This window comes from Pseudopodoces humilis, chromosome 8 (genome assembly GCF_049639895.1).
Source record: "Pseudopodoces humilis isolate 2021_Gansu_Grassland_sample_001 chromosome 8, ASM4963989v1, whole genome shotgun sequence".
Taxonomy (NCBI): domain Eukaryota; kingdom Metazoa; phylum Chordata; class Aves; order Passeriformes; family Paridae; genus Pseudopodoces; species Pseudopodoces humilis.
The window spans coordinates 22824832-22849093 of record NC_142207.1 but is presented as its reverse complement, the minus strand read 5'-3'; the positions used below and the strand labels follow the sequence as shown (position 1 = coordinate 22849093).

The 24262-nt window shown below is 36.2% G+C and overlaps 1 protein-coding gene across 32 annotated transcripts in view; it reads left to right on the top strand.

Annotated features, from left to right (window-relative positions):
- TTN (titin) overlaps positions 1–24262 on the top strand; it is a 239931-nt gene that overhangs the window by 15784 nt on the left and 199885 nt on the right. For all 32 annotated transcript variants that reach the window (XM_088058544.1, XM_088058541.1, XM_088058539.1 and 29 more), the window contains 31 exons: positions 93–212; positions 1327–1602; positions 1871–1936; positions 2404–2662; positions 3254–3314; positions 3429–3641; positions 4366–4508; positions 5159–5364; positions 5478–5708; positions 6259–6503; positions 7222–7445; positions 7551–7715; positions 7840–8008; positions 8542–10232; positions 10327–10608; positions 10962–11228; positions 11372–11644; positions 11756–12019; positions 12120–12380; positions 12890–13150; positions 13585–13848; positions 13941–14201; positions 14357–14617; positions 15043–15303; positions 15388–15529; positions 15619–15784; positions 15967–16198; positions 16770–17054; positions 17143–17268; positions 19334–19522; positions 23812–23868. In XM_088058544.1, the coding sequence (XP_087914670.1) occupies positions 93–212; positions 1327–1602; positions 1871–1936; positions 2404–2662; positions 3254–3314; positions 3429–3641; positions 4366–4508; positions 5159–5364; positions 5478–5708; positions 6259–6503; positions 7222–7445; positions 7551–7715; positions 7840–8008; positions 8542–10232; positions 10327–10608; positions 10962–11228; positions 11372–11644; positions 11756–12019; positions 12120–12380; positions 12890–13150; positions 13585–13848; positions 13941–14201; positions 14357–14617; positions 15043–15303; positions 15388–15529; positions 15619–15784; positions 15967–16198; positions 16770–17054; positions 17143–17268; positions 19334–19522; positions 23812–23868 (7921 nt within the window). The remainder of the gene's footprint in view (positions 1–92; positions 213–1326; positions 1603–1870; positions 1937–2403; positions 2663–3253; positions 3315–3428; positions 3642–4365; positions 4509–5158; positions 5365–5477; positions 5709–6258; positions 6504–7221; positions 7446–7550; positions 7716–7839; positions 8009–8541; positions 10233–10326; positions 10609–10961; positions 11229–11371; positions 11645–11755; positions 12020–12119; positions 12381–12889; positions 13151–13584; positions 13849–13940; positions 14202–14356; positions 14618–15042; positions 15304–15387; positions 15530–15618; positions 15785–15966; positions 16199–16769; positions 17055–17142; positions 17269–19333; positions 19523–23811; positions 23869–24262) is intronic.

Here is a 24262-nt window from a genome sequence, read left to right as displayed (position 1 = left end):
ACATTCTTTTCCAGAAACTATGTCCCAGTGAAATCTGTTTAAGTTTAAATAACAGCATCACTTTCAGCCACTTTTTTCATTACTTTGTGTAGATAAAAAGAACAACAGAACTTGAGAGAACAATTCATGTTGAACCACCGCGACCTCGCACAGCAAGTCCTCACTTCACGGTCTCCAGAGTTGCAGTTCCTAAACCAGATCATACGTATGAGGTAAGCTGAAGTTGTATCCAAGAGGAGCAGCATGCTCATTTTCAATAGCCAGTCGGGCACACATTCAATTTGGCTTTTCCTCCCACACTCCAGTGTGGTGCCTCCCCAAGAGGAAGAGTTGTATGCTCCTTGCAGTCATTTTTGTTTGCTTGTTTGACTAATAAGGAACACTGCTGTAAACATACAAATGAATTGCTAAAATAAAATTTGTTGTTATTATTTCTTATTTTAATAATCTTATTAACTGTCTGAGGATGCAGATTCAGTACTTAATGACATATAGTGAAATTGTAGGTACTTGTCATGCAAGCCATATTTTTTAAAGAGCTTTTTAATCTTATGTACATCAGTTCACTCGCTTTTTTCTTCCTTGCTAATTAATACATGCTAAGCTAATATTTTTAATGGAAAAAATCCAGACTGACTGCATAATCTGATACCATCCATTTTTAATTTTATTCTTCCATTCTTCTGTTGGACTCCTTTACATAATATTAAAATTTTCCAGTTAATTAATTTTCACATTCAAGCATAATTTTTTTCTTCACCTGGAATTTAAAAATATTTTGCTCCATATAACAAAATTATATTTTGTTAAATATAATTTAACACTTATAAATATTTTTGTTACATATTTATGTATGTTTTAAAAAGTAATTCCACCTATAATAAGATTTTGAAATCGCTTCAGTTATTTTAATCATTGGAAGTTATATAATTAGTAGTATTCTTTATTGCAGTACTAGACTGATTAAATGGAAATCTAAAGCTTCAAGCCTTAGATAATCTAAGGCTTCAAGCTTCAAGAAGTGGAGAGAACATTTCTTGTGCTCTGCTCAAGAGCTTCTTGACCATTTAAAAATCATATTCTAAAGTGAAAAAGAATATATTTAAATGATAGATGAATCAAAAATAATACAAGGATATTATATCTCTGGTATTCTACAACTGCAATCTAAAACTACTACTCTTTTTTTACATTTAACTTTTGCAGTGTCAAAACCAAGTAACTAAGGAAGCAACTGCTGCATATGCAATCTGCTCAAGAAATGAACTCTCTCCTCTGAAAATAAGACACCAACAAAGCTGTAACTCTTTTTCTTCTGTTCCCTAGGTTTCAATAGCTGGATCTGCCATGGCTACTCTGGAGAAAGAGTTATCAGCTACTTCTGCTGTGCAAAAGATCACCAAGCCTGTGAAACCACCTCAGCTAAAGCCTCATGAAGTCAGGACAAAAGCAGAGCCAGCTGCTCCTGCACAGTTTCCCTTTGGAGAGGCTGCAGAGACGTATAAGAGTCACTATGGTGTTGAGACTAAAAAGGAGACAAGCATTAAAAGTGAAGCAGTGCGGACAGAACACTTGATGCTGCATAAAGAAGGTGAAGCAAAGGTATGTTTTTAAGCTAATTTTTGTCACTTTGACTGACTTTTGTCTTAAAAATATGTCATAGCTTCACTTTTTTGCTTTCTTCTTATCACAATTTTTCATTTCTAAAGCATTCTGCTGCCTTTTATCTTTTATTGGTTTTACACAAATCTTTGTAAGGACCTAATATTTACTTATGACATGCAAAGAGTTCACATAACCTGATTTATTTTCTTATTTAAATTATGCTGTCTATGTCCTTGACTTTGTTCATTAATTTTCATCTAAACAGGTGACAGAAACTGCCAGAGTTCCTGTACCTGCAGAAATCCCTGCTACGCCACCCTCCTTAGTCTCAGTAAGTAATTTGTATGTAGTGTAGGGCAGTTACACTAATTTTCTCGCATTCTGTTTTCTAATTTTTATCGCAGAATACCTAACCTTTAAAAATTGGCTTTATTTAATCTTTTGAATTTTGTATTAGATTTAGTCAGCCATATAATTTATATCTGATACAAAGTTTTCTTGATGTCTTTTATGGTAGTGATTCTTCACATTAATGTTGCGTAGTAGGTTGATCTATCTGCATAAATGTTAACCTGCCTTTTCATTTTGTTAATAACAGCAGTGTTCAGAGACCCTAAAAGCCAGTTTCAAATATTTCCCTTCAGAAAATGTCTTTTTTTTTTCCTGCACACATTGCTTCACAGAACATTGTTTTGAACTAGATGTTATATTTTCCATTCAAATAGGTTTTATATATTTAAATATCTGTTTAGTATTGAAAATGTATACTGACTGTGATACTTATTTTTTGTCATACAGGGCCTCAAAAATAAGACTGTGACTGAAGGTGAATCTGTCACTCTGGAATGCCAAATATCTGGTCATCCTCAGCCTACAGTGACGTGGTACAGGGAAGACTACAAAATTGAGAGCTCAATGGACTTCCAGATCACTTTCAAAGCAGGACTTGCTCGTCTTGTGATTCGTGAAGCCTTTGCAGAGGACAGTGGAAGATTTACTTGCACTGCTACCAATAAGGCTGGGAGTGTCAGCACTTCTTGCCACTTACATGTGAAAGGTGAGTATATTTGCAGAATCAAAGAATCGTTAAAGTTGGAGAAGACCTTTAAGAGCATTGATTTCAAACATTAACCCAAAACTGCCAAGTCTACCACTAAACACTGTCCCTAGGTGCCACATCTACAAGTCTTTTAAATACCTCCAGGGTGGAGAAGGTATTAAAAGTCAGCCCAGATGACTCATGGGCCCGTTAATCTGTTCCCATGCTTGATAACCCTTGATAGCCTTTTTGGTGAAAGGTTTCCTAATATTCAAACTAAACCTCTCTTGATGCAACTCAAAGACAGTCCCTCTTGTCACTGTAGGAAGTTAATAATTTTGTTAACGGTATATTGCTTGTAATGTATCTTGGGCACTTAAAACATACGGCTTGGGTTGTGTTCTGGGGTTATTAGATAGAAGGGCTGTAAGATTATGAAGAAAAGGCCAATAATGAGCTGATAATAGGAGACTCTTAAATTGATTCCTCAATGGAATTGACTAGCCCTCTGAGCCAACTAACTACTTTAGTTTAGTTACTTCAACTGAAGTCATTGCTTAAGGCCTAGTAATGTACTTTAAAATCCACTCTATCAAATTTGCCTTGTAGTTACTGAAGAAATTGAGACTCGAGAAACCATTTCTGAGAAGGCTGTCACTGAAGAAAAACGGTAAAGATACTTTTCTAAACAGACTGCTCCTACTGCAGTCATTAGGTTCTTGCATTCTGTTTTATGAGAGCTTCAGACATCAGCTCACTTACCTGCACTGAAATCTTATTTCAGCTATGTGGAGACAAAGGACATTGTAATGGAAGATGTCTCTGCTGCAGCAGAGGAAGTATCGGGAGAACCCATACCTCCTTTCTTCATTAGAAAACCCATGGTGCATAAATTAATTGAAGGTGGGAGCATTATTTTTGAATGCCAAGTAGGGGGCAACCCAAAGCCACATGTCTACTGGAAAAAAGGCGGAGTTCCTCTAACGACTGGCTACAGGTACTTCGAATACAAGGCCCAAAATCCATCTTAACATAATTTTCATGCATATTAATTGGCAATGTCATAATTTGATTCCCTCACTTATGCTGAGCCAAATATCATCTGGACTTCTGTGAAATAAATTATTTTATAATGTAAAAATTATAGGTTCATGTCTTAATGTGTGACTTTAAAAGGTTTTTAAGTTTTAAAATATAAATATTGAAAAGACTATAAAATGAGATATATGTTATACTTGTAAACAAATCAGGGAGAAGTTTTGTATTTGTTTTATTCTGCCTGTGCAATGTTTGCATTCTCTCTATGTATGTGTTGTCTGTAGAAAGCAACATACTTTCTAGCTGAGAAAAAATATTACATTTGTAGCATTCTTGAAATGATCATGTTTTGATGATCCATATTAGAACAAACTGTGTGCACACAGAATATACCATTATATTGTGTCTGATAACTAGACCTCTGATATTTCAGTAGTGGTTTTTGGTTCCTATTTATTTAGTGACAACAAAAAGAAAGCTGACCAGTACTCTAGTTTCAGCATGGTTATTTTTCATATGCTGCTCTCTGTGCTCATTCATTCAATGAGAATTTTCTGCAAAAGTTTCTCTTTTTGTGCTTTGTACAAGTTAGGAGTGTGTCTAACTGTAACTAAAAGCAAATTAACTAAAAGGTTAATTATAACCAGAATTATAGAGACTTTTTACTTTTATGTTTTCTATAGATACAAAGTGAGTTATAAAAAAGAAACTGGGGAATGCAAACTTGAAATTTCCATGACTTTTGCCGATGATGCCGGAGAATACACTATTGTTGTTCGTAATAATCTTGGAGAAGCTTCTGCAACGGTCTCCTTACTAGAAGAAGGTACATTTTAATTAAGGAAATGGGAACAATATTTCCTAAAATTAACTTTGAATGGGAAAAAAAGATTTTAAATTGTGCTGCAAATCCTTTGCATCTTAGTTTATTCAGCTCAAGAAACATAAAAGGAGAGCTGGTGGCTCTGTTTCTGCAAAACAGAGGATCTGACATCAGGCCCTTGATGGACTTTATTCTTTGCTAGAATGTGTAGCTTCAGGAACCTTCCTCTGTTGGCATGCCATTTTCATGACAAGAGGTTCGGAGAGGGATGTGGGAAAAGAAGGCTAATCAATTAATAGGTTGTTATCTTAAAGGAAAATCAGCTAGGTTAATTTTTTAATTTGTCCTGTAAAAATGTACAAAATTTTTCATGAGACGGAATCATGGTGAAAAAATTGTAAAATAATCTCTGCAGATGCTTGCACTTTGAAAATTAGGACACGTAAATAGTACAGGAAGACTCCTACCTGTTTATAAAGCTCATCTCATTACATCAGTCTTTGCATTTTGTTGTTGTTTGTATTTATTGGCTAAACAGATAGAAAATCTGCTTGAATCACCAAAACCAGTAAAATAACTTTGTACTTGTTTTCTCAGTTCAATCCAGTGAAAACCAAAAAATTTATCTAAATTCATCTGTTCTCAATTCTTAGCTGATTATGAAGCCTACATAAAATCGCAACAAGAAATGATGTACCAAACTCAAATGACCGCATATGTACAGGAACCTAAAGTGGCTGAGGTAGCCCCACCCATTTCCTATGGTGACTTTGAAAAAGAGTATGAGAAAGAACAAGCTCTAATTAGGAAGAAAATGGCAAAAGATACAGTGATGGTCAGAACTTTTGTAGAAGATGAGGTATGTCTGTCCCTCCATATTAATTTTGGGTACCGACATTTTACCATACAAATAATTTATATGCAATATCATTATTTTACACAGAAAACTAATGGTCTTGCTTTTCTGTATAGGAATTCCATATTTCTTCTTTCGAAGAAAGACTTATCAAGGAAATTGAACTCAGAATTATTAAGACTACGTTACATGAACTTCTTGAAGAAGATGGAGAGGAGATGATGGTTGATATTTCTGAATCTGAAGCTGTAGAAGCAGGATTCGATTTAAGATTAAAGAATTACAGAACCTTTGAAGGGACAGGAGTTACCTTCCATTGCAAGACATCTGGATATCCATTGCCAAAGGTACCCCAAATTTGTATAGCTTTTTTTTGTAAATAATTTTATGCTCTACTTGAAAAAATCCCTTAACATCTCACTGTCAGACATTCTGCATAGGAAACAGCAACTCTCAAAAGAAATCCAGTCTTCTGGTTTGATATCAAACTGAATTTTCCTTTTGCCCCTTAATAGAATAGTTAGGTTGATTAGCCAGTTCAGAGGTAGGTTTGATTTACCAATTAAGTTGGTCTTGATTCTGAGTATTTCTGAGGTAGCCCAGACCAGTGGGGAACACAGTAGCAGTCCAGTCTAGGTTACTTTGCTTTTCATCAAAATAGGCTTTTATATCTGTTTCTAGCTCCAAAACTTGTGTTTCAGATTGCTATGTAAACATCTCACACTAGTCTCACCTATTTCAAGTAAAAATGTTAATGTTTAACACATATGTGTGGGCTGTGGTCTTGTTTTTTCAGCTGAAAAACAGCAAGTTGTAATGTCTTGTATGTATGAGTCATTACTGGATCTTTGTCTTTAGAAGAGTTCACAGAGCAGTTTACTGTTTCTTTCCATGTAGGTGGCATGGTACAAGGATGGCAAACGTATAAGACATGGAGAGCGCTACCACATGGAACTTCTGCAAGATGGCAGTGCCACTCTGCGTTTACCTGTTGTTTTACCTGAAGATGAAGGAATTTATACTGTCTTTGCCAGTAATATGAAAGGAAATGCCATTTGCTCAGCAAAACTCTATGTTGAACCAGTTGCACCTACAGCAACTCCAGGTTATATGCCAGGACCTGAAGTTATGAGAAGATATAGGTAGGTACACAATAATATAATATTATGAGACTTCAATCTGCTGTGATAGTCCAAAAGCTCATTACATAGCAGTTAAATAGGCTTAAGCTATCGGAGTTTGTGTAGCTCTAGAAAAGTTCTAAATGCTTTTTTCATGACTCCTACAGATTCAGGTTCTAACTTTTTGTCTGGTTTTCCCTTTTAATGAGCAATGCAGTTCCCAGAGTACAATAATTCACATGCATTTCCAGCCACAGTATCAGACTTAATAGCTCAATAACAATATTTATTTAAGTACTCACATTTTTGAAAAAATATCTTCTACTCTTGGAGTTTTAGTGTGGTGTGCAAGTTTTTTTCCTGTTCTTGAAATAGCTGTATTTCTATGACAGAAAAATTTAAGCATTGCCTTGTCCTGTAGTCTCTATACACATACACACCCATGCACAAACGTACACAGGATTGCACTATCCTATTTTGATCTGTACACTATCCAAAATCCAAAAATTTCCTTGCCTGTTGTGTATCCTAAAACTACTCAGCTCTGCAAACTCCTTTCAAAAGCCTAAAGAAAATTGACAGCAAATAATTTTATTTTTTCCCCAATTTCTCACATAGATAAATTGGCCAAACTTTTTAAAATAAATTATGAGAAAGGCAAAGATTGAAATCTGTTTATCATGTCATTCCACTGCTATATGACATTGCCACACACATCTGTCTTATCTTTTCCTTCCAGGTCTATCTCTCCACGGTCTCCAAGCCGGTCTCCTGCCCGCAGTTCTCCTTCTCGTTCTCCTGCCCGGAGATTAGAAGAAACTGATGAAGGGCAACTAGAGAGGCTATATAAGCCAGTTTTTGTGTTGAAACCAACATCATTTAAATGTTCACAGGGGCAGACAGCAAGATTTGACTTAAAAGTTGTTGGCAGACCTATGCCAGAGACATACTGGTTCCATAATGGTACATGAGCCATATTTTAATGAATAAATATTATTTTAAAAAGTCTTTTGTGTCTCATTGGGACTGTTTTGGTTGCAACTGTTTTCTTTTCATGTGTATCTGCAGGTCAACAAGTGATTAATGACTACACCCATAAAATAGTGATTAAAGAAGATGGTACCCAGTCATTGATCATTGTTCCTGCAATGCCTGAAGACTCTGGAGAATGGGCTGTCATTGCTCAGAACAGGGCAGGCAAAGCTTCAGTCTCAATGACACTGACTGTAGAAGGTATTTTCTGTCTTTTCTATTATATTCTGTATATTATGTTATTTTTAGAAGTCTGATGAGTGTTTCTTATTTAAAACCATGGCTGTGTCGTTTCCTCTTGTGATAACTTACATTTGCTCTCCAGCTAAGGAAGACCTAGTCAGACCACACTTTGTGGAAAGGTTGAGAAATGTCAGCGTGAAGGAGGGCTCTAGACTGGAGATGGCAGTGAAAGCTACTGGTAACCCTAATCCTGACATTGTATGGCTCAAGAACAGTGACATCATTGTGCCTCATAAATACCCCAAAATAAAGTAAGGATTTTTGTTATATTTAAATCTATTCAAATTTAAATTTTATTTAAATTTTATTTTTATTTTATTTTATTTAAAATACTTTATATAAGTTAAGCAGTAAATAACCACCATCCTGCAAAATGATTCCTGCAGTTTCACAGAAGGGATTCACTAGAGCCTTTTGCATTGCAGCAAGGATTACAGATGTTAAATACCTTGTAGGATTCGCTCCACTTTCTTCCAGCCTGTGTTTTCATGTAGTTTCTATACTGCAAAGCCATCACAGAGATTTAGTGAACTTTTCTTTATTTCTGATTTTGAAGACCACTGCATGCAAAACTGCAGCAGAATTTAAGACTGGTTTTTATTATTCTTCTCCATTTGATTCTTAGGCACTGCACTCCCAAGCATGAATAAACATTAAAAAAAATTCTATTCTATTCTATTACCTCCAGAAATTTGCCTCTGGGGGCTTTGAACTAATTTGGAAAAAGGGCAAAAATGAATGACAAAGAAGGGAAAAACAGTTAATTTTTCTTTCCATATTTCAGGATTGAGGGAACCAAAGGGGCAGCTGCCCTTAAAATTGAATCTACTGCCAGGCAAGATGCTGCTTGGTATACTGCTACTGCTATCAATAAAGCTGGACGGGACACTACCCGCTGCAAAGTAAATGTTGAGGTTGAACACACAGAACCTGAACCAGAAAGGAAATTAATAATTCCAAAAGGAACTTACAAAGCCAAGGAGATTGCAGCACCAGAGTTAGAACCTCTCCATCTGCGTTATGGTCAAGAGCAATGGGAGGAAGGAGATCTCTATGACAAAGAAAAGCAACAGAAACCATTTTTTAAGAAGAAGCTCACATCTTTAAGACTCAAACAGTTTGGACCAGCACACTTTGAATGCAGGCTGACACCAATTGGTGACCCAACAATGGTGGTGGAGTGGTTGCATGATGGCAAACCCTTGGAAGCAGCTAACAGACTTCGCATGATCAATGAGTTTGGGTACTGTAGCCTGGACTATGGGGTAGCCTATTCCAGAGACAGTGGAGTGATTACTTGCAGAGCAACTAACAAATATGGTACAGACCATACATCTGCTACTCTGATCGTGAAAGATGAGAAAAGTCTTGTAGAAGAATCCCAGTTGCCAGAAGGCAAAAGAGGACTCCAGCGAATTGAAGAGTTAGAAAGAATGGCCCATGAAGGTGCTCTACCTGCTGTTGCACTTGACCAAAAGGAAAAACAAAAACCAGAAATCGTTTTGGTGCCTGAACCTGCAAGAGTCCTTGAAGGTGAAACAGCACGATTCCGCTGCCGTGTGACTGGCTATCCTATGCCCAAGGTTAACTGGTACCTCAATGGACAACTCATCCGTAAGAGCAAAAGGTTTAGGCTCCGTTATGATGGAATCTACTACCTGGATATTGTGGACTGCAAATCATATGACACAGGAGAGGTGAGAGTCACTGCAGAGAATCCAGAAGGCTTTATTGAACATAAGGTCAAACTTGAGATACAGCAGAGGGAAGACTTCAGATCTGTTCTTCGTCGTGCTCCTGAGCCCAAACATGAGCCTGTAGTTACAGAACCTGGGAAACTCCTCTTCGAGGTACAGAAGGTAGACAAACCTGCAGAGGCAACAACCAAAGAAGTGGTGAAGCTGAAAAGGGCTGAAAGAATCACTCATGAAAAGCTTTCAGAGGAATCTGAAGAGCTGCGTAGTAAATTCAAGCGCAGGACAGAAGAGGGCTACTATGAAGCCATTACAGCTGTGGAACTTAAATCTCGCAAAAAAGATGAATCATATGAAGAAATGCTAAAAAAGACAAAAGAAGAACTTCTTCACTGGACCAAAGAGATCCCAGAGGAAGAGAAGAAAGCACTTCCTCCTGAAGGCAAAATCACCATTCCAACATTCAAACCAGAGAAGGTGGAGCTTAGTCCAAGCATGGAGGCTCCCAAGATATTTGAACGAATTCAAAGCCAGACTGTAGCCCAAGGAACAGATGTACACTTCCGTGTGAGAGTGGTGGGAAAACCTGATCCTGAATGCCAGTGGTTCAAAAATGGTGTTCAGATTGAAAGGACTGATCGTGTATACTGGTACTGGCCTGAAGATAATGTTTGCGAACTAGTTATCAGAGATGTGACTTCTGATGATTCTGCCAGCATCATGGTGAAAGCAGTCAATATAGCTGGTGAAACTTCTAGCCATGCTTTCCTATTAGTACAAGGTAATTTCAATTATTTTACTCATTCTACTGCTCACCATAGTGTGTTAAGTCTGTTTGGTCAGTGCACTGTTGATTGTTACATATTGTTTTGCAGCCAAGCAGTTAATCAGCTTCACCCAGAAGTTACAAGATGTTGTTGCTAAAGCAAGAGACTCCATGGCAACATTTGAATGTGAAACATCAGAGCCCTTTGTCAAAGTGAAATGGTTCAAGGATGGAATTGAGATTCATTCTGGAGACAAGTACAGGATGCACTCAGACAGAAAGGCTCACTTCCTTTCTGTATTAACAATTGATATGTCTGATGCTGATGACTACAGCTGTGCACTGGTTGAAGATGAATCTGTTAAAACCACTGCAAAGCTTACTGTTGAAGGTAAGAAGCATACAGCTCAGTACCATGCCACACTGTTAAAGTGAAATCAGCTTCAGAAAAAAATAAAATTACTTAAACAGGCATCTAACACCCTAAGAAATTTTGAGCTGCTTTTCATACTTTTGGAATCTAGTATGAAAGTTTAGAGATGTATTTATGTTAAAACAGTTTACATATATATATATATATATATATATATATATATATATATATATATATATATATATATATATTTTTATATTTTCCCTTAGGCTAATTTAATAAATTTTTTTTTCTTCAGGAGTATCTAATCAAGCTTATTCACAAATAATTTTATTTGTGATTTATTTTTTTTTTTTAAAATTTGCCTTTAGGTGCTGCAGTTGAGTTTATTAAAGAACTTGAAGATGTTGAAGTGCCAGAATCCTTCTCAGGTGAACTTGAATGCGAGGTTTTCCCAGAAGATGTGGAGGGAAAATGGTATCATGGTGATGTTGAACTCACTTCTGGTCTCAAACATGTGATTACATCCCGCCGTGGTCGTCAGATCCTCACTATTAAAGATGTTAATAAAGATGATCAAGGAGAGTATAGTTACGTTGTTGATGGAAAAAGGACTCAATGCAAACTGAAGATGAAACGTAAGCATTTCTTATATTGTCTATAGACTAGATATTTTCTATATTATAGCATGTATTATAACTATATCATTGTATCCCATAAAGCTTTAATGTTCAATATTCTGCCTCTTTTAAGTATTAATTAACTTCATTTAATTCCACAGCTCGTCCCATGGCAATTCTTCAAGGACTTACTGATCAAAAAGTCTGTGAGGGAGATATCGTGCAACTTGAAGTCAAAGTCTCCCTCGAAAATGCAGAAGGAGTCTGGATGAAAGATGGCCAAGAAATTCAATCAAGTGACCGTATTCACATTGTGTTGGATAAGCAATCACATATGCTGCTCATAGAAGATGCCACAAAGGAAGATAGTGGAACTTACTCTTTTAGTGTTCCTGATCTTGAGTTGTCAACCACTGGACAGATCACAGTGTACAGTAAGTCACTATGATGATTTATAAGGTGTGTTTGATTTTTTTCTCCTTTAAAGGAGATGTCTTTTTAAAGGCATAGTTTTTCTCATGGTGAATATGTTTGTAACATGGCAGGTGTGGAAATAGTGGTGCCTCTAAAAGATGTTCACGTAATTGAAGGAACAAAAGCCATCCTCGAATGCAAAGTTTCAGCACCTGATGTGTCCTCCTCAAAATGGTACCTAAATGATAATCAAATAAAGACTGATGAACGTGTACAAGCTGTATGTAAAGGCACTAAACAGAGGCTAGTGCTCACCAGAACCCATGCATCAGATGCAGGACACTATAAGCTAATGGTTGGCAAAGTGGAAACAAGCTGCAATGTCACAGTTGAAGGTTGGTGTCTTTTAAGATACACAGTTCTTTGTGAAATAATTAATTTGAAAACAAAAGTAGCGCAAACAACAAATAAATCTATAATTTATTCTCTTTACAGAAATTGAGATTATTAGAGGTCTTCATGACATCACCTGCACTGAAACACAGAATGTGTCCTTTGAGGTCGAGCTCTCCCATTCAGGGATCGATGTAATTTGGCATTTCAAAGGCCAACCCATAAAGGCTGGTCCTAAATATAAAATTGAAGCACGTGGCAAAATATATAAATTGACAGTGGTGAAGATGATGAAAGATGATGAAGGAGAATATGTCTTTTATGCTGGAGAGAAGAAAACATCTGGGAAGCTTATAGTAGCAGGTTAGTAGGGTTAAAGTCCAGGGGTTTTATTTCACTGTGATTTAGAAAGTACCCAATGGACTTGTAGCAATTGTATTGCTCCAGAGGGAGTTTGTCTTTAATTTATCCTTTTTTTTTATGTTCTCCTTGCTTTTCCCCTTATCTGTTGTGATTAGTATCATTTGAATTCTCAAATCTTTTAAGTGTTAATATATTTTGCTAGATTAGAAGGACAGTATGAAATGCTGTATTATGCTTTTGATGTAATTAATGTAAAAAGCAGGGGGCTTTTTCCTGTGTGTTCTCAGTATACCTGTGCTGATGATAAAGTAGAATAACTAGGATAGAAATGAGAAACACATTTTTGTAATGTTCAGGTCATGTTCTAGTTCTGATTTTTCACAGAGCTCACAATGACTATGGGCATGCTGCAAATTAGAGCAAAGAATTCCAGCATCTACTTTTTGTTTCTGTATGGGGGAAAGCTGAACAGCAACACAACAAAACAACATGCTTTTTCTTCCCAACAGGCGGTGCCATTTCAAAGCCTCTCAGTGACCTGACTGTGGCTGAGTCCCAGACAGCTGTTTTTGAATGTGAGGTGGCAAATCCTGAATCAGAGGGCCAGTGGCTACAAAATGGTGGACCATTAGCTACAACAGATCAGTACCGTGCTGAATCTGATGGTGTAAAGAGAAGGCTTGTTATCCCTGCAACAAAACTGGAGGATATGGGTGAATACAGCTATGAAATAGCAAGCTCAAAGACATCTGCTAAGCTGAAGGTTGAAGGTCAGTATTTTTTGTAACTGATGTCTGTGAGACCTATTCCAGCATCACTTGCTATGTCTTGGACCAGGCCTTAAAACACAAGCAAAATAAATCAAATTAAAAACTCCAAACAACCCCCCGAGCTTATCCAACAACAACAACAAAAACTAAACAAACAAATCCCCAACTAACCAACCAACCAATCAACCAAATAACCAACCAACCAACCAGACAAATAAAACCCCAGAAACCAAACATTTTCTCATGGATACTACAAGTAAAGCTTCCTTGCTGTGTTCCCAGCACACCACTTCACTGGAAACTGTATAAGTTACTATATGCATAAAATGAAGCACCATTATTCAGTTTAATTAGAATTATTATATTTACTATAGGCTTTAATTTTGATCTGTTTTGTCAATTTTTTAAAAAAATTTGTTCCTTTTTTTCCCTAGCTGTTAAGATAAAGAAAACACTAAAGAACTTGACTGTGACAGAATCACAGGAGGCAGTTTTCAGTGTAGAGCTGACCCACCCTGATGTGATAGGAGCTCTATGGATTAAAAATGGGGTTGAACTTGAATCAAGTGACAAATATGAAATTACAGTGAAAGGAACTGTTCACACATTGAGAATAAAACGCTGTGTTGTCACCGATGAGTCTGTTTACAGCTTTAAACTTGGAAAAATAGGAGCAAATGCCAGACTTCATGTGGAAAGTAAGCCATTCTGCTTTGAATATTTGCTGTAATATGTGTTTTGAAATTCAAATCATACACAGTACTGAATATTGCTAACTTTTTTCCTCAAGCTGTCAAGATCATCAAAAAGCCAAAGGATGTGACTGCTTTGGAAAATGCTGTCGTCTCATTTGAACTGAGTGTTTCCCATGATACTGTGCCAGTCCGGTGGTTCCACAAAAATATTGAGCTTAAACAAAGTGATAAATACAAAATGATCTCTCAAAGGAAAGTTCACAAGCTTATGCTGCATAATATATCTCCTGATGATGCTGGGGAATACACAGCTCTTGTTGGGCAAATTGAGTGCAAAGCAAAACTGTTTGTGGAAAGTAAGTATTGTAAGAAAATCGGTATATTAATTGTTATTCCAACACTCAGCAACCTGATCTGACACTTCATAGCCTGTTACCCTTGGTTTTTTTCAGTTTTCCAAACATACTAACTTTTAGAAAATTCTCTCTTGCCTTTTTTCCCCTCCTTTTAGGCATACACATCACAAAAACCATGAAAAATATTGAGATCCCTGAGACCAAAACTGCCTCCTTTGAATGTGAAGTTTCTCATTTCAATGTGCCTGCTGTCTGGTTGAAAAATGGTGTGGAGATTGAAATGAGTGAAAAGTTCAAAATAGTTGTCCAAGGCAAACTCCATCAGCTCAATATCATGAACACAAGCAGTGAAGATTCTGCAGAATACACATTTGTCTGTGGAAATGATAGAGTCAGCGCAACCCTGACTGTAAAACGTATGTAAAAATTAAATTAACCAGAATATTTTTCAGTTACCAGTAATAAGTTTGTATTAACACATAATGAAACTCTGACAAAAGTAGCAGACTGTAGAGGTGTTTTTCAATAACCCTAAATAGGCTCAATAGCATTCTTTAAAGAGCTTTAGAAGCAGTGAACTTGAAAGTCAGATCCTGTGTTCTTCTCTTTAGGCCAACATGCCTAAACGCCAGGTCACTGTAGACCAAATTTGGATTCCTATGTCATTCAGTAGTTGTGGGACGTTTAATTGTAATACTGATTCTGAACCCAAAACTTACCTTGCAATATTTCCAAAATTGTCTTAATGAAATTGAAGCATCTCTAATCTGGTTAACATGCATTTAAAAGGAAGTAAAACAGAATGGAAAAAAGCAAACCATGTCTATTCCTTTCCTTTTAGCCATCCTAATTACCTCCATGCTAAAAGACATCAATGCTGAAGAGAAAGATACAATAACATTTGAAGTTACTGTTAATTATGAAGGCATTTCATATAAATGGCTAAAGAATGGTGTAGAAATAAAATCGACTGATAAATGCCAGATACGAACAAAGAAGCTTACACACTCCCTATCCATAAGGAATGTGCATTTTGGAGATGCAGCAGAATATACTTTTGTTGCTGGACAAGCAGCTTCATCAGCCACTTTATATGTGGAAGGTATTTTCTCTCTTGATTTGTATGTTTAGTGATTTCTAGTGGCTTAAATAGCATCACAGCACTTACTACCTTCTTCTGCCCTAGCTCGTCACATTGAGTTTAGGAAGCATATTAAAGACATCAAAGTGGTGGAGAAGAAGCGGGCTATTTTTGAGTGTGAAGTTTCAGAACCTGACATTCAGGTCCAGTGGATGAAGGATGGGCAAGAACTCCAGATTGGTGATAGGTAAATTATTGCTTCTACACCATATTAAGTTTTGGTGTGGGTTTTCCCCCAGGAAATACCTAACTCACTTTCTTTTCTGATGTGCTCAGGATGAAAATTCAGAGAGAGAAATATGTGCATCGTCTCATCATTCCTTCCACAAGGATGTCTGATGCTGGTCAGTACACTGTAGTAGCGGGTGGAAACACATCCAGTGCCAATTTGATAGTGGAAGGTCGTGACATTCGTATCAGAAGTGCCCATAAAGATATTCAGGTAAGGCCTATACAGATGAATAAATATTTCATAGCTTTGTCACTTTAAGAATAATGCAAAGGAAGAGCAACAATATCTAACTAGCAAGAGTCATAGCACAAAAATCTGTAATCATAAGGTCAGAACCTTCACCTAGGAAACTGAAAAAACAATATTACTTCTATTATTCTACTTTTTCAAAGGTCATTGAGAGGCAAAGAGCTGAAATTGAATTTGAAGTCAATGAAGATGACATTGAACCACAGTGGTACAAGGACGGTATTGAGATCAACTTCCAGTATGAGGAAAGATACAAGTATGTGGTGGAAAGGAGAGTTCATCGAATGAGCATCTTTGAAACCACTTACTCCGATGCTGGGGAATATACTTTTGTGGCAGGACGGAATAGGAGTTCTGTTATGCTTTATGTGAATGGTATGTGGCCCCACAACCAATGTTTTGACTGCATTTATTACTCAGTGGTCTTCTGATTTTTCTATGGCTTCTCTGGAATTCTAACTCTTGAAAGAAAAGAAAATTTTAAAGAGATCATTTGGAATACTCATATGTTCCTCAAGTACATAGATATTTCTTGCCTTACTGAAGTAGCTGGCTAGTAGATGAAAGTACCATAGCAGTTCTTTTCCCATGGTATTTACTTAGACCAGAAATTTCTTGAGTCTAAATAAAATTACTTTGCCCATAAGGATAGATATGCCTTTCCAGAGTGATCAACCTAACAATTCCTGGGCACATTTTGCCAGAAACACTCACACCAACACAGCTAATTATGTTAAGGCACTTGCTGTTAAATCGTTCTTCCTGTATCAAGGAAAAGGGCGGATTTTCATGGGCACAAAAGATTAGGAATAATAAAGGGGTTGGTTTTGTTTGTTTAATTCTTTGCAAATAGTTTTCAATCACTAATAATATCAATAATGAGATTTCTCTCTCTTTCCTTCTTTGTCCTATCTCTCTTTGCCACCTTGCTTCCCCCAATTTTCAGCTCCAGAGCCACCCCAGATTATTCGGGAGCTAGAGCCAACTACTGTGGAGTCTGGCAAACCTGCCCGCTTTTGTGCTATTGTATCAGGCAAACCCCAGCCCAAAATTTCCTGGTACAAAGATGATCAACAGCTTTCTCCAGGTTTCAAGTGCAAATTTCTTCATGATGCACAAGAATATACTCTTTTGCTGATTGAAACTTTCCCTGAAGATGAAGCAGTGTACACCTGTGAAGCAAAAAATGACTATGGAGTAGCTACAACTTCAGCTTCACTTTCAGTTGAAAGTGAGTTTCTCATGCTCATAACAAAATTTTGTGAAACAAAATTTTCATTTTTCATCTTTAAAAATCACTTTTTTCTCTTTTTCTTTAGTCCCAGAAGTTGTCTCTCCCGAGCTAGAAATGCCAGTGTATCCACCTGCTGTCATAATACCACTACGTGATGCTGTTACATCTGAGGGACACTCTGCTCGTTTTCAGTGCAGAGTTTCTGGAACAGGTGGGTTTAATGAAATTCTGTACATCTTTCCATCTCTCAAAATTTTTCATCTTGAACTCAGAAAAATATTCAGCAATATATGTGCTGGGATCAGTCTTCCCCTAGAAGTACAGATCCTTGACACACGTTTGTAGCCAAGTGTTACTGACAAGTTTCTGTTAAACATGTCAACAGTGGCATCAAGTATGGAAGTTTTAAATTGTCATAAACATCTTAAATATTTGTAAAAAGATCTGTTTCTCACGATTTATCTTTGTAAACTTCTTAGCATTTTAAATGCTAACTCATGTTGGAAAACTCCATCAGTGAGTAAAATACGGAGTTTCATGGGAGAAAAGCAGTACTGTCAAATGAACATGATGAAATTTCTGAAGACACACACTGCCATGTCCTTAACTACACTAACTGTCTGAAACTGTGACTCAGCCTTTCTCCTAATAGTTCTAAGTGTCATTCTGCAAACACTAAAGTGTGGTTACTTTCTTTTTCCTAGCATAAAAAGTGTTTGTTAATTGTCCTTTTAAATGTAGATTTTACTTAAATAAGTTTTTTTTTTATTTGGATACATAGAATGTAACTCTGCAATTAAAATATCTTTTTCCTTAACACACAGTCACATAAAGCTATTTTTCTTTACTTAGCAAATGGCCTTGAGTATGACTACTAAGAAAATATTCACATAATAAACTGCAGAGTAAGATCCAGTTCACACCCCAAAGAATTTAAAATTATTTCATGATAAACAAAATTCCAAATTTAAAATAATCCTGCATGACAGCTCTATAAAAAATAATATTAATTGGTTACACACACGTATATGCATATATACATAATTTGCATTACCATCCCTTGAAATAAAACTCCAGTTGATTTTTGGTTTTTTTTTTAAAAAAGCTTTACAACAAATCTGATTCTACTTTAGAAGTGCTGCTAGAACTCAGAAAATATATGTTGGAAATACTGGCCCACCCTCTGTGCAATGCATGCTAGTATAACTTTTTTTAACAGAACTGTATGTGAATGCAGAAGCTGCATTTACAGCACAGAAAGTAAGGATTTCATCTAGGTCACCCATCGTAGGTGAGAAAAAACCTCAAAGATCATCAAACCCAACTGTTAACCCAGAACTGCCAAGTCCAGAAATAAACCATGTCCCTAATTACCACATCTACATGGCTTTTAAATACCTCCAGGGTCTGTGACTCTACCACTTCACTGGGCAGCCTGTTCCAATGCTTGACAACCCTTGCAATGAAGAAATTTCTTCTATTGAAAATTTCCTTTATCAAATACTCTATCCAAACGGATTTGCATGCCTTTCACTTGTGTTATAAAAACCTTTTCTATTAGGTTAGGTAACACATGATTGCAAGCACAGTTTTAATGGTACACATTGTGCAGCTGGCTATTGAAAACACACTTCTGGTAATAGTAATAGCACACCATTTGAGTAACAACATATGATTCATGATGTAGTATTGACAGGTGGAGAGAAAAAGCTGAATTCTCTAGACGCTTCACTTCTCTCCCAAATCTACAAGAATCTATACAACATTTGATAAACGAATATATAAATCTTTCTTGAGAAATATGACAAGTAATATTTGCAACAAAAAGAGGAAAGGTACTGTACTTAGCAGAAGAACATTCTGGTTTAATTTCTTTACCTGACTGGCTCAAGCTAGATATTTTATAGCCTGTTTAATCATTCAACTGTGGGAAAATAACATTTTTAAAAAGATACTTTCTCTGATTTTGGTAGTACCAAAATATTTTTAATTTTTTACACTAACAGAGTTAAGGAAGAATGATTTTTACTCAATAATATGTCCGCACCAGAATCAGTTTTCCCATATAAATATTTCCAGTGCACAAATCAAAGCCTAAAGCAACAATTATGTCACTTTACGCTCATCATACTTTACCAGAATAATACAAGGCACATTTAAATTTAGATGTTTGAGTCTAATATTTTAGAAAGATATAAATATAAAATAGTTCTGACTTCCTAGTATGATATCATAACTTGCACCTTTTTTTCTATTCCTTTATTTTGCCTGAGCAGATCTGAAAGTGTCTTGGTACAGCAAAGAGAAGGAGATCAAGCCATCGCGGTTTTTTAGAATGACTCAGTTTGAAGACACCTACCAGCTAGAGATTGCTGAAGCTTACCCAGAGGATGAAGGAATCTATACCTTTGTGGCGAGTAATTCTGTAGGCCAAGTGACCAGCACTGCTACCTTGAAGTTAGAAGGTACACTGTGCAATTAAAGAAGTTGTCTTGTTCAGGTCATGTTCCAATAATCATCTTAATATACACTGATACTTACATGTGAGTTGTTGTCTGTCACGTTGTCTTTTAATTCAATTAATTGCTTTCATTTACAATGCCCACAGCATACACTTATGTCTCTAAAATATGTCGTGAACAGAAAAATGTATTTCAAGATTTTTTCATGTTCCATGCCCCCTTTTCATTTACTTCAGTCTTAGAATCTGTCATGCATCAAAGATGGTAAAAACCTTCTTTCTAATGCAAGTTTTTTGTTTACACATTCTTTGATTTGCCTTGTGAAGACAACCTAGTACGAGTTTTTGTATAACATAAACTACTTTGAAAGTTTTGAAAAACATCTCAAATAGAGGTATGTAACAGGTACTTGGGCAACTGAAAGGAAATACTTGACATTCATAGGAATTGATAAAACATTGATCAAAGTTTTAAAGCAGAAATACTGTTTGGAGAATTTGCTGTTCTATATTGTCCTTGATATTATTTAACCATGAATATTTTGTTTTCTTTTTGCAATAGATTTTATAAATGATGAATGAAAATAATTCATGCTGTTAAGTTGCAAGTTAGAAAAAAATCTTGAATGAGAGAGAAAATTCATTGTAGTGTAGGGTAAGAAATTAAAAGTTGGCATGCTTCTTTTCAGGATTTAAAAAGGTTGAAGAAGTTACATCAGAGTTCCCTTGGCATGTTTCTTCATCTGTTTCACTTAAGGAGGAATCTGTTGGCCAAAGGCCCACCTTTATCCAGCCTATTTCAAGCTGCAGGGTATGCAGCGGGGAATCAGTCAGATTTCAAGCTAGAGTCTCTGGCAGGCCCAAACCAAAAATCCAGTGGTTTCATAATCAACAACTCATGTTGCCAAAAAAAGACTTAGTTTTCCACTTTGATGAGTCTACAGGCACAGCTATACTCATAATAGTAGATGCTTTCTTAGAGCATGCTGGCCAATACTCTTGCAATGCAAGAAATAGTGCTGGAGAAACAACTTGTACAGCTACACTTACAGTGACTGCAGAAGGTAAAGCCCCATTTTTACTTCAAAGGGATTCAATTTGTTGCATACCACACCATGCTGTTACTAATTTTTTCCTTGTTTCACACCTTTTCATTCCCACCTAACTTTAATAGTACCCTCAGTACCTCAGTAACCCAGCCACTCTCATTTATCATTTCTTGTCTTTTAAGCTGTAACATTTGGAAATTTTCAAGTTTGTATCTCAATATAGGTCAAAGAATAGAAATGTTTAATGAAAGCATTCAGGATTTTAAAACAAATGGTTTAGTGATCTTTATAGCAGTGACTGAGATATTTTGCACTATTCTGTAGGAAAAAAAAAAATATAAAAAAGAAAATACCTACTTTAAAAGTACCATAAGTTTCCAATACTAAAATGGACCACTTTAGTGAAAGAAAAGACAAGTACCAAGTGAGCATCAACTGCATGACTAGCTTAGGCATCACTTGTCATTCATACATGTGAATGGATAACTTCTGTGTCAACAGAGTAATATGTCTGGCATGCTCTGTTTTCAAATGAAGATCATTCATTTTCATCCTCCATGCTGTTTGATTTTGTTCAGAGCATGGCCCAGTAAAGTTCTTTAGATACTAATGTTGTTGTTTTTGTTACTTGATTACACAGTGCAAGCCCTAGATAGGCAAAGTTCTGGGAAAGATGTAAAAGAGTCTATCCGGTCACAGGCTATATCAGAACTTCATGTTTCTCCTTTCACAAAGAAGAACATTGAAACTTATCAAAAAGAATTTAAATCAGTGCAACAACCACCACAGGAATTACATGTACAGGTTTTTGAAACTGTATCAGAAAGTTTGACCATGAAGGCTACATCAGTTGAAGAAATTAAAGCAGTGCACACATCAGTCCTCTCCCAAACATCTCAGAGCACCAAAATCTCTATGACGACCTCTCAGGAAAAGAAAGATGTCCCTCCAAAGATTCTCTTGCAACTCAGAGACCTAACTGTGAAATGTGGTGACACTGCTCAGTTCATATGTGCTTTAGAAAATGAATTCTTTGACTTTCTTTGGGCCCATGAAGGTGAAAAGATAGAATTGTCTGAAAAATTGAAGATATCGCAAAATGGAAATGTTCTTCTGCTCACAATCCTAAATGCCCAGCTGACAGATCAAGGACTGTACAGTTGTACTGTGTATAATGACTATGGAGGGACAACAACTTCTGCAATACTAACAGTCAAAGGTGGATATCTGACTTTTAACATTATCACTTTTTGCAGCTTCATTATAACTGCCTAGAGCTCACTCATATTACCTTTATTATCAGTATTTAATTGAGAAAGCTCTAGTAATAATTCTCTGGGTTTTTTCCTCCACATTTACAGCTCTATTCATAAGTGACATGAGCAGTATTGGGAAGTTGGTACTGTAACTTTGAGCTTCTTCCCAAAATGTCACAGATGTCTCAGGCTTTTTATTCCTCATATCCTTTGTGACATGCAGTGAGATGTAAAGTAAAACAGGCTTGCAGGAATTTTTATATTTTGTTAATTCCTGAAGCAAGAGTTTAAGGAAGAAAAGAACGTCAGATGAAATTTCGAATTAGATACCAGGTCATTTCAAACTCCAGAATGTTTCCAACAAATCCAAGATTGCAATTCCAAAGCTAGCAGTGTAAGTTAATGTTCTTTAAAGGATTAATCGGTGCAAGTATTGCATTACTGCAATAATGAACTGTCCTCTACCTTTCACCCTTCATATAAATATATAAGTGTTTACTTTTTGCTTAAACTCCTTCTATCTCTTCCTGACATCCATGTATTAAAATGTTAGTAGTGTTACCACTAGTGAAGATCCAAAAATGTATTATCACCACAGGTGATAGTGTTTCTGATGAGTTCAAAGGAATCAAGACCAGAAAATTAAGATGAATAATGAGAAAGGCATTGACCCTGTTGATTTGGCTCTTAATTATTGAAATTTCTTTCTTCACTATAGAGCTGTCAAAAGCACTTTACATACTGCTGCTACATTCCAAATTAAGGCTCTAAATTAGAAGCAAAGATGTGGGTTTTTTTCGGTCATTGTGGATCAAGACTTGGTCACGTGAAAAACCCACAGACTTAACTAGTACCTAGAATTAGCCTAACAGGAATAGAGCTCTTAAATGTGCACTCATGTTTAATAGCACTGTTTTAGCACTAATAAACAGCATATTCTGTCAATACTAATTACTGGGTTTTCTCCCCATAAGTATAAGGATTTTTTTTTAATTCCTGCAAAACATTTGACCTAATCCTTTTCCTAACTTTATTCTTACCTAGCAAAAGAAGCACAAGCCAAAGCAGTAACAAAAATTACTCTTGAATCAGATACTAAAAGCTTTAAAGCAGCCAAAGATTGTCAGTTTAAAGCATCTGAAGTTAAGCAAGAATCTTCAAAGAAAACCTCCAGCTTGTTTATATCCACATCCCAAAGACCACATGAAACTGAAAAGCAAAGAAACAGAGTTTACTATCCTGATGTTGTGCCCTGTGAAGACGTCACAGAAACTGACGCCAAAGCACCAGAGTTTCTTGAAACTCTGCCTTCAGAAACTACTGTAAAAGAAGGAGATGATGTGTTTCTCTTTTGCATAATGAAAGGTGTGCCTACACCTTGCATAGTCTGGCTGTGCAACCAGCTAATAGTTGAGGAGTCTGCACTGTGTTCCATAAAACATGATGGGCCACTGTGCAGTTTAAGATTGTTGAAGGTTGGTCAGGACCACGAGGGTATATACAAGTGCAGAATAGTTAACCCTGCAGGACAAGCCGAGTGCAGCACCCATCTGAAAGTGACAGGTTGGCAACTGCATGTTCCTTCCAAGTATCAATTCCTCATGCATAGCATCATAATTGCATTCCACTATATTCATTGCCTAGGAGATGATAAAGAACGAGAAGTATCTCATTAGTCTGTGGATTGTTGAATGTTTTCTTCAGGGATTTACAGCATGATAAAGGCATGTTGTTTTAGAAACTTTTCCCCACCCTGCAAAAAGAAAGCAAATCTTATAGAAAAATGTACATTGCAAACAAGTTTGAAAATATTTGATTATTCTCAAAATTTATCAAGTGTTTGAATTGTTTGGCATGCATTTATGTGTGTGTATGTACATGTGGATTTATGTCTATTTGCAAAACAGTTTTTACCATATGCTATATAAAGTGCTGATTGGAACATTTAACAACTATAGCTCAAAAATCTTTGTCTTTTTTTATTCTAGCTGCTGAAAAAATTGTTCATGAGAAGCTAGAAGAAGAGGTTGAAATGGAAGTGAAAGGTACAATCACCAATGAGAATAATTAGTACCAATAATTATTAATGTTGTGAAACGATTTTATCAGCTTCCATGACGGGGAAAGACATACTTTAAAGCATATTGGAACATGTTGCATGTTTGTTTTGATATGCAAAGGGTTACCTGCATTATAAAGTTATTTAAGTTTTAAAATATGTTTAAAACTTCAAATCTATAATTGTGCAGCCATATTTTTAACTTTTACTTCATGCTTTGCAGCTGTCCACAGAGCTCTTATATGTTCAATTTCCTTTTGAATGCATGGAATAGTTTACTTGAGAAGGAAGTTATAGAAATCTTAATTGTATTACTTTTAAACAAGTTAGCAGCCTAACATTAATTGATTCAATGGACACTATTGGATGGATAGATGAAG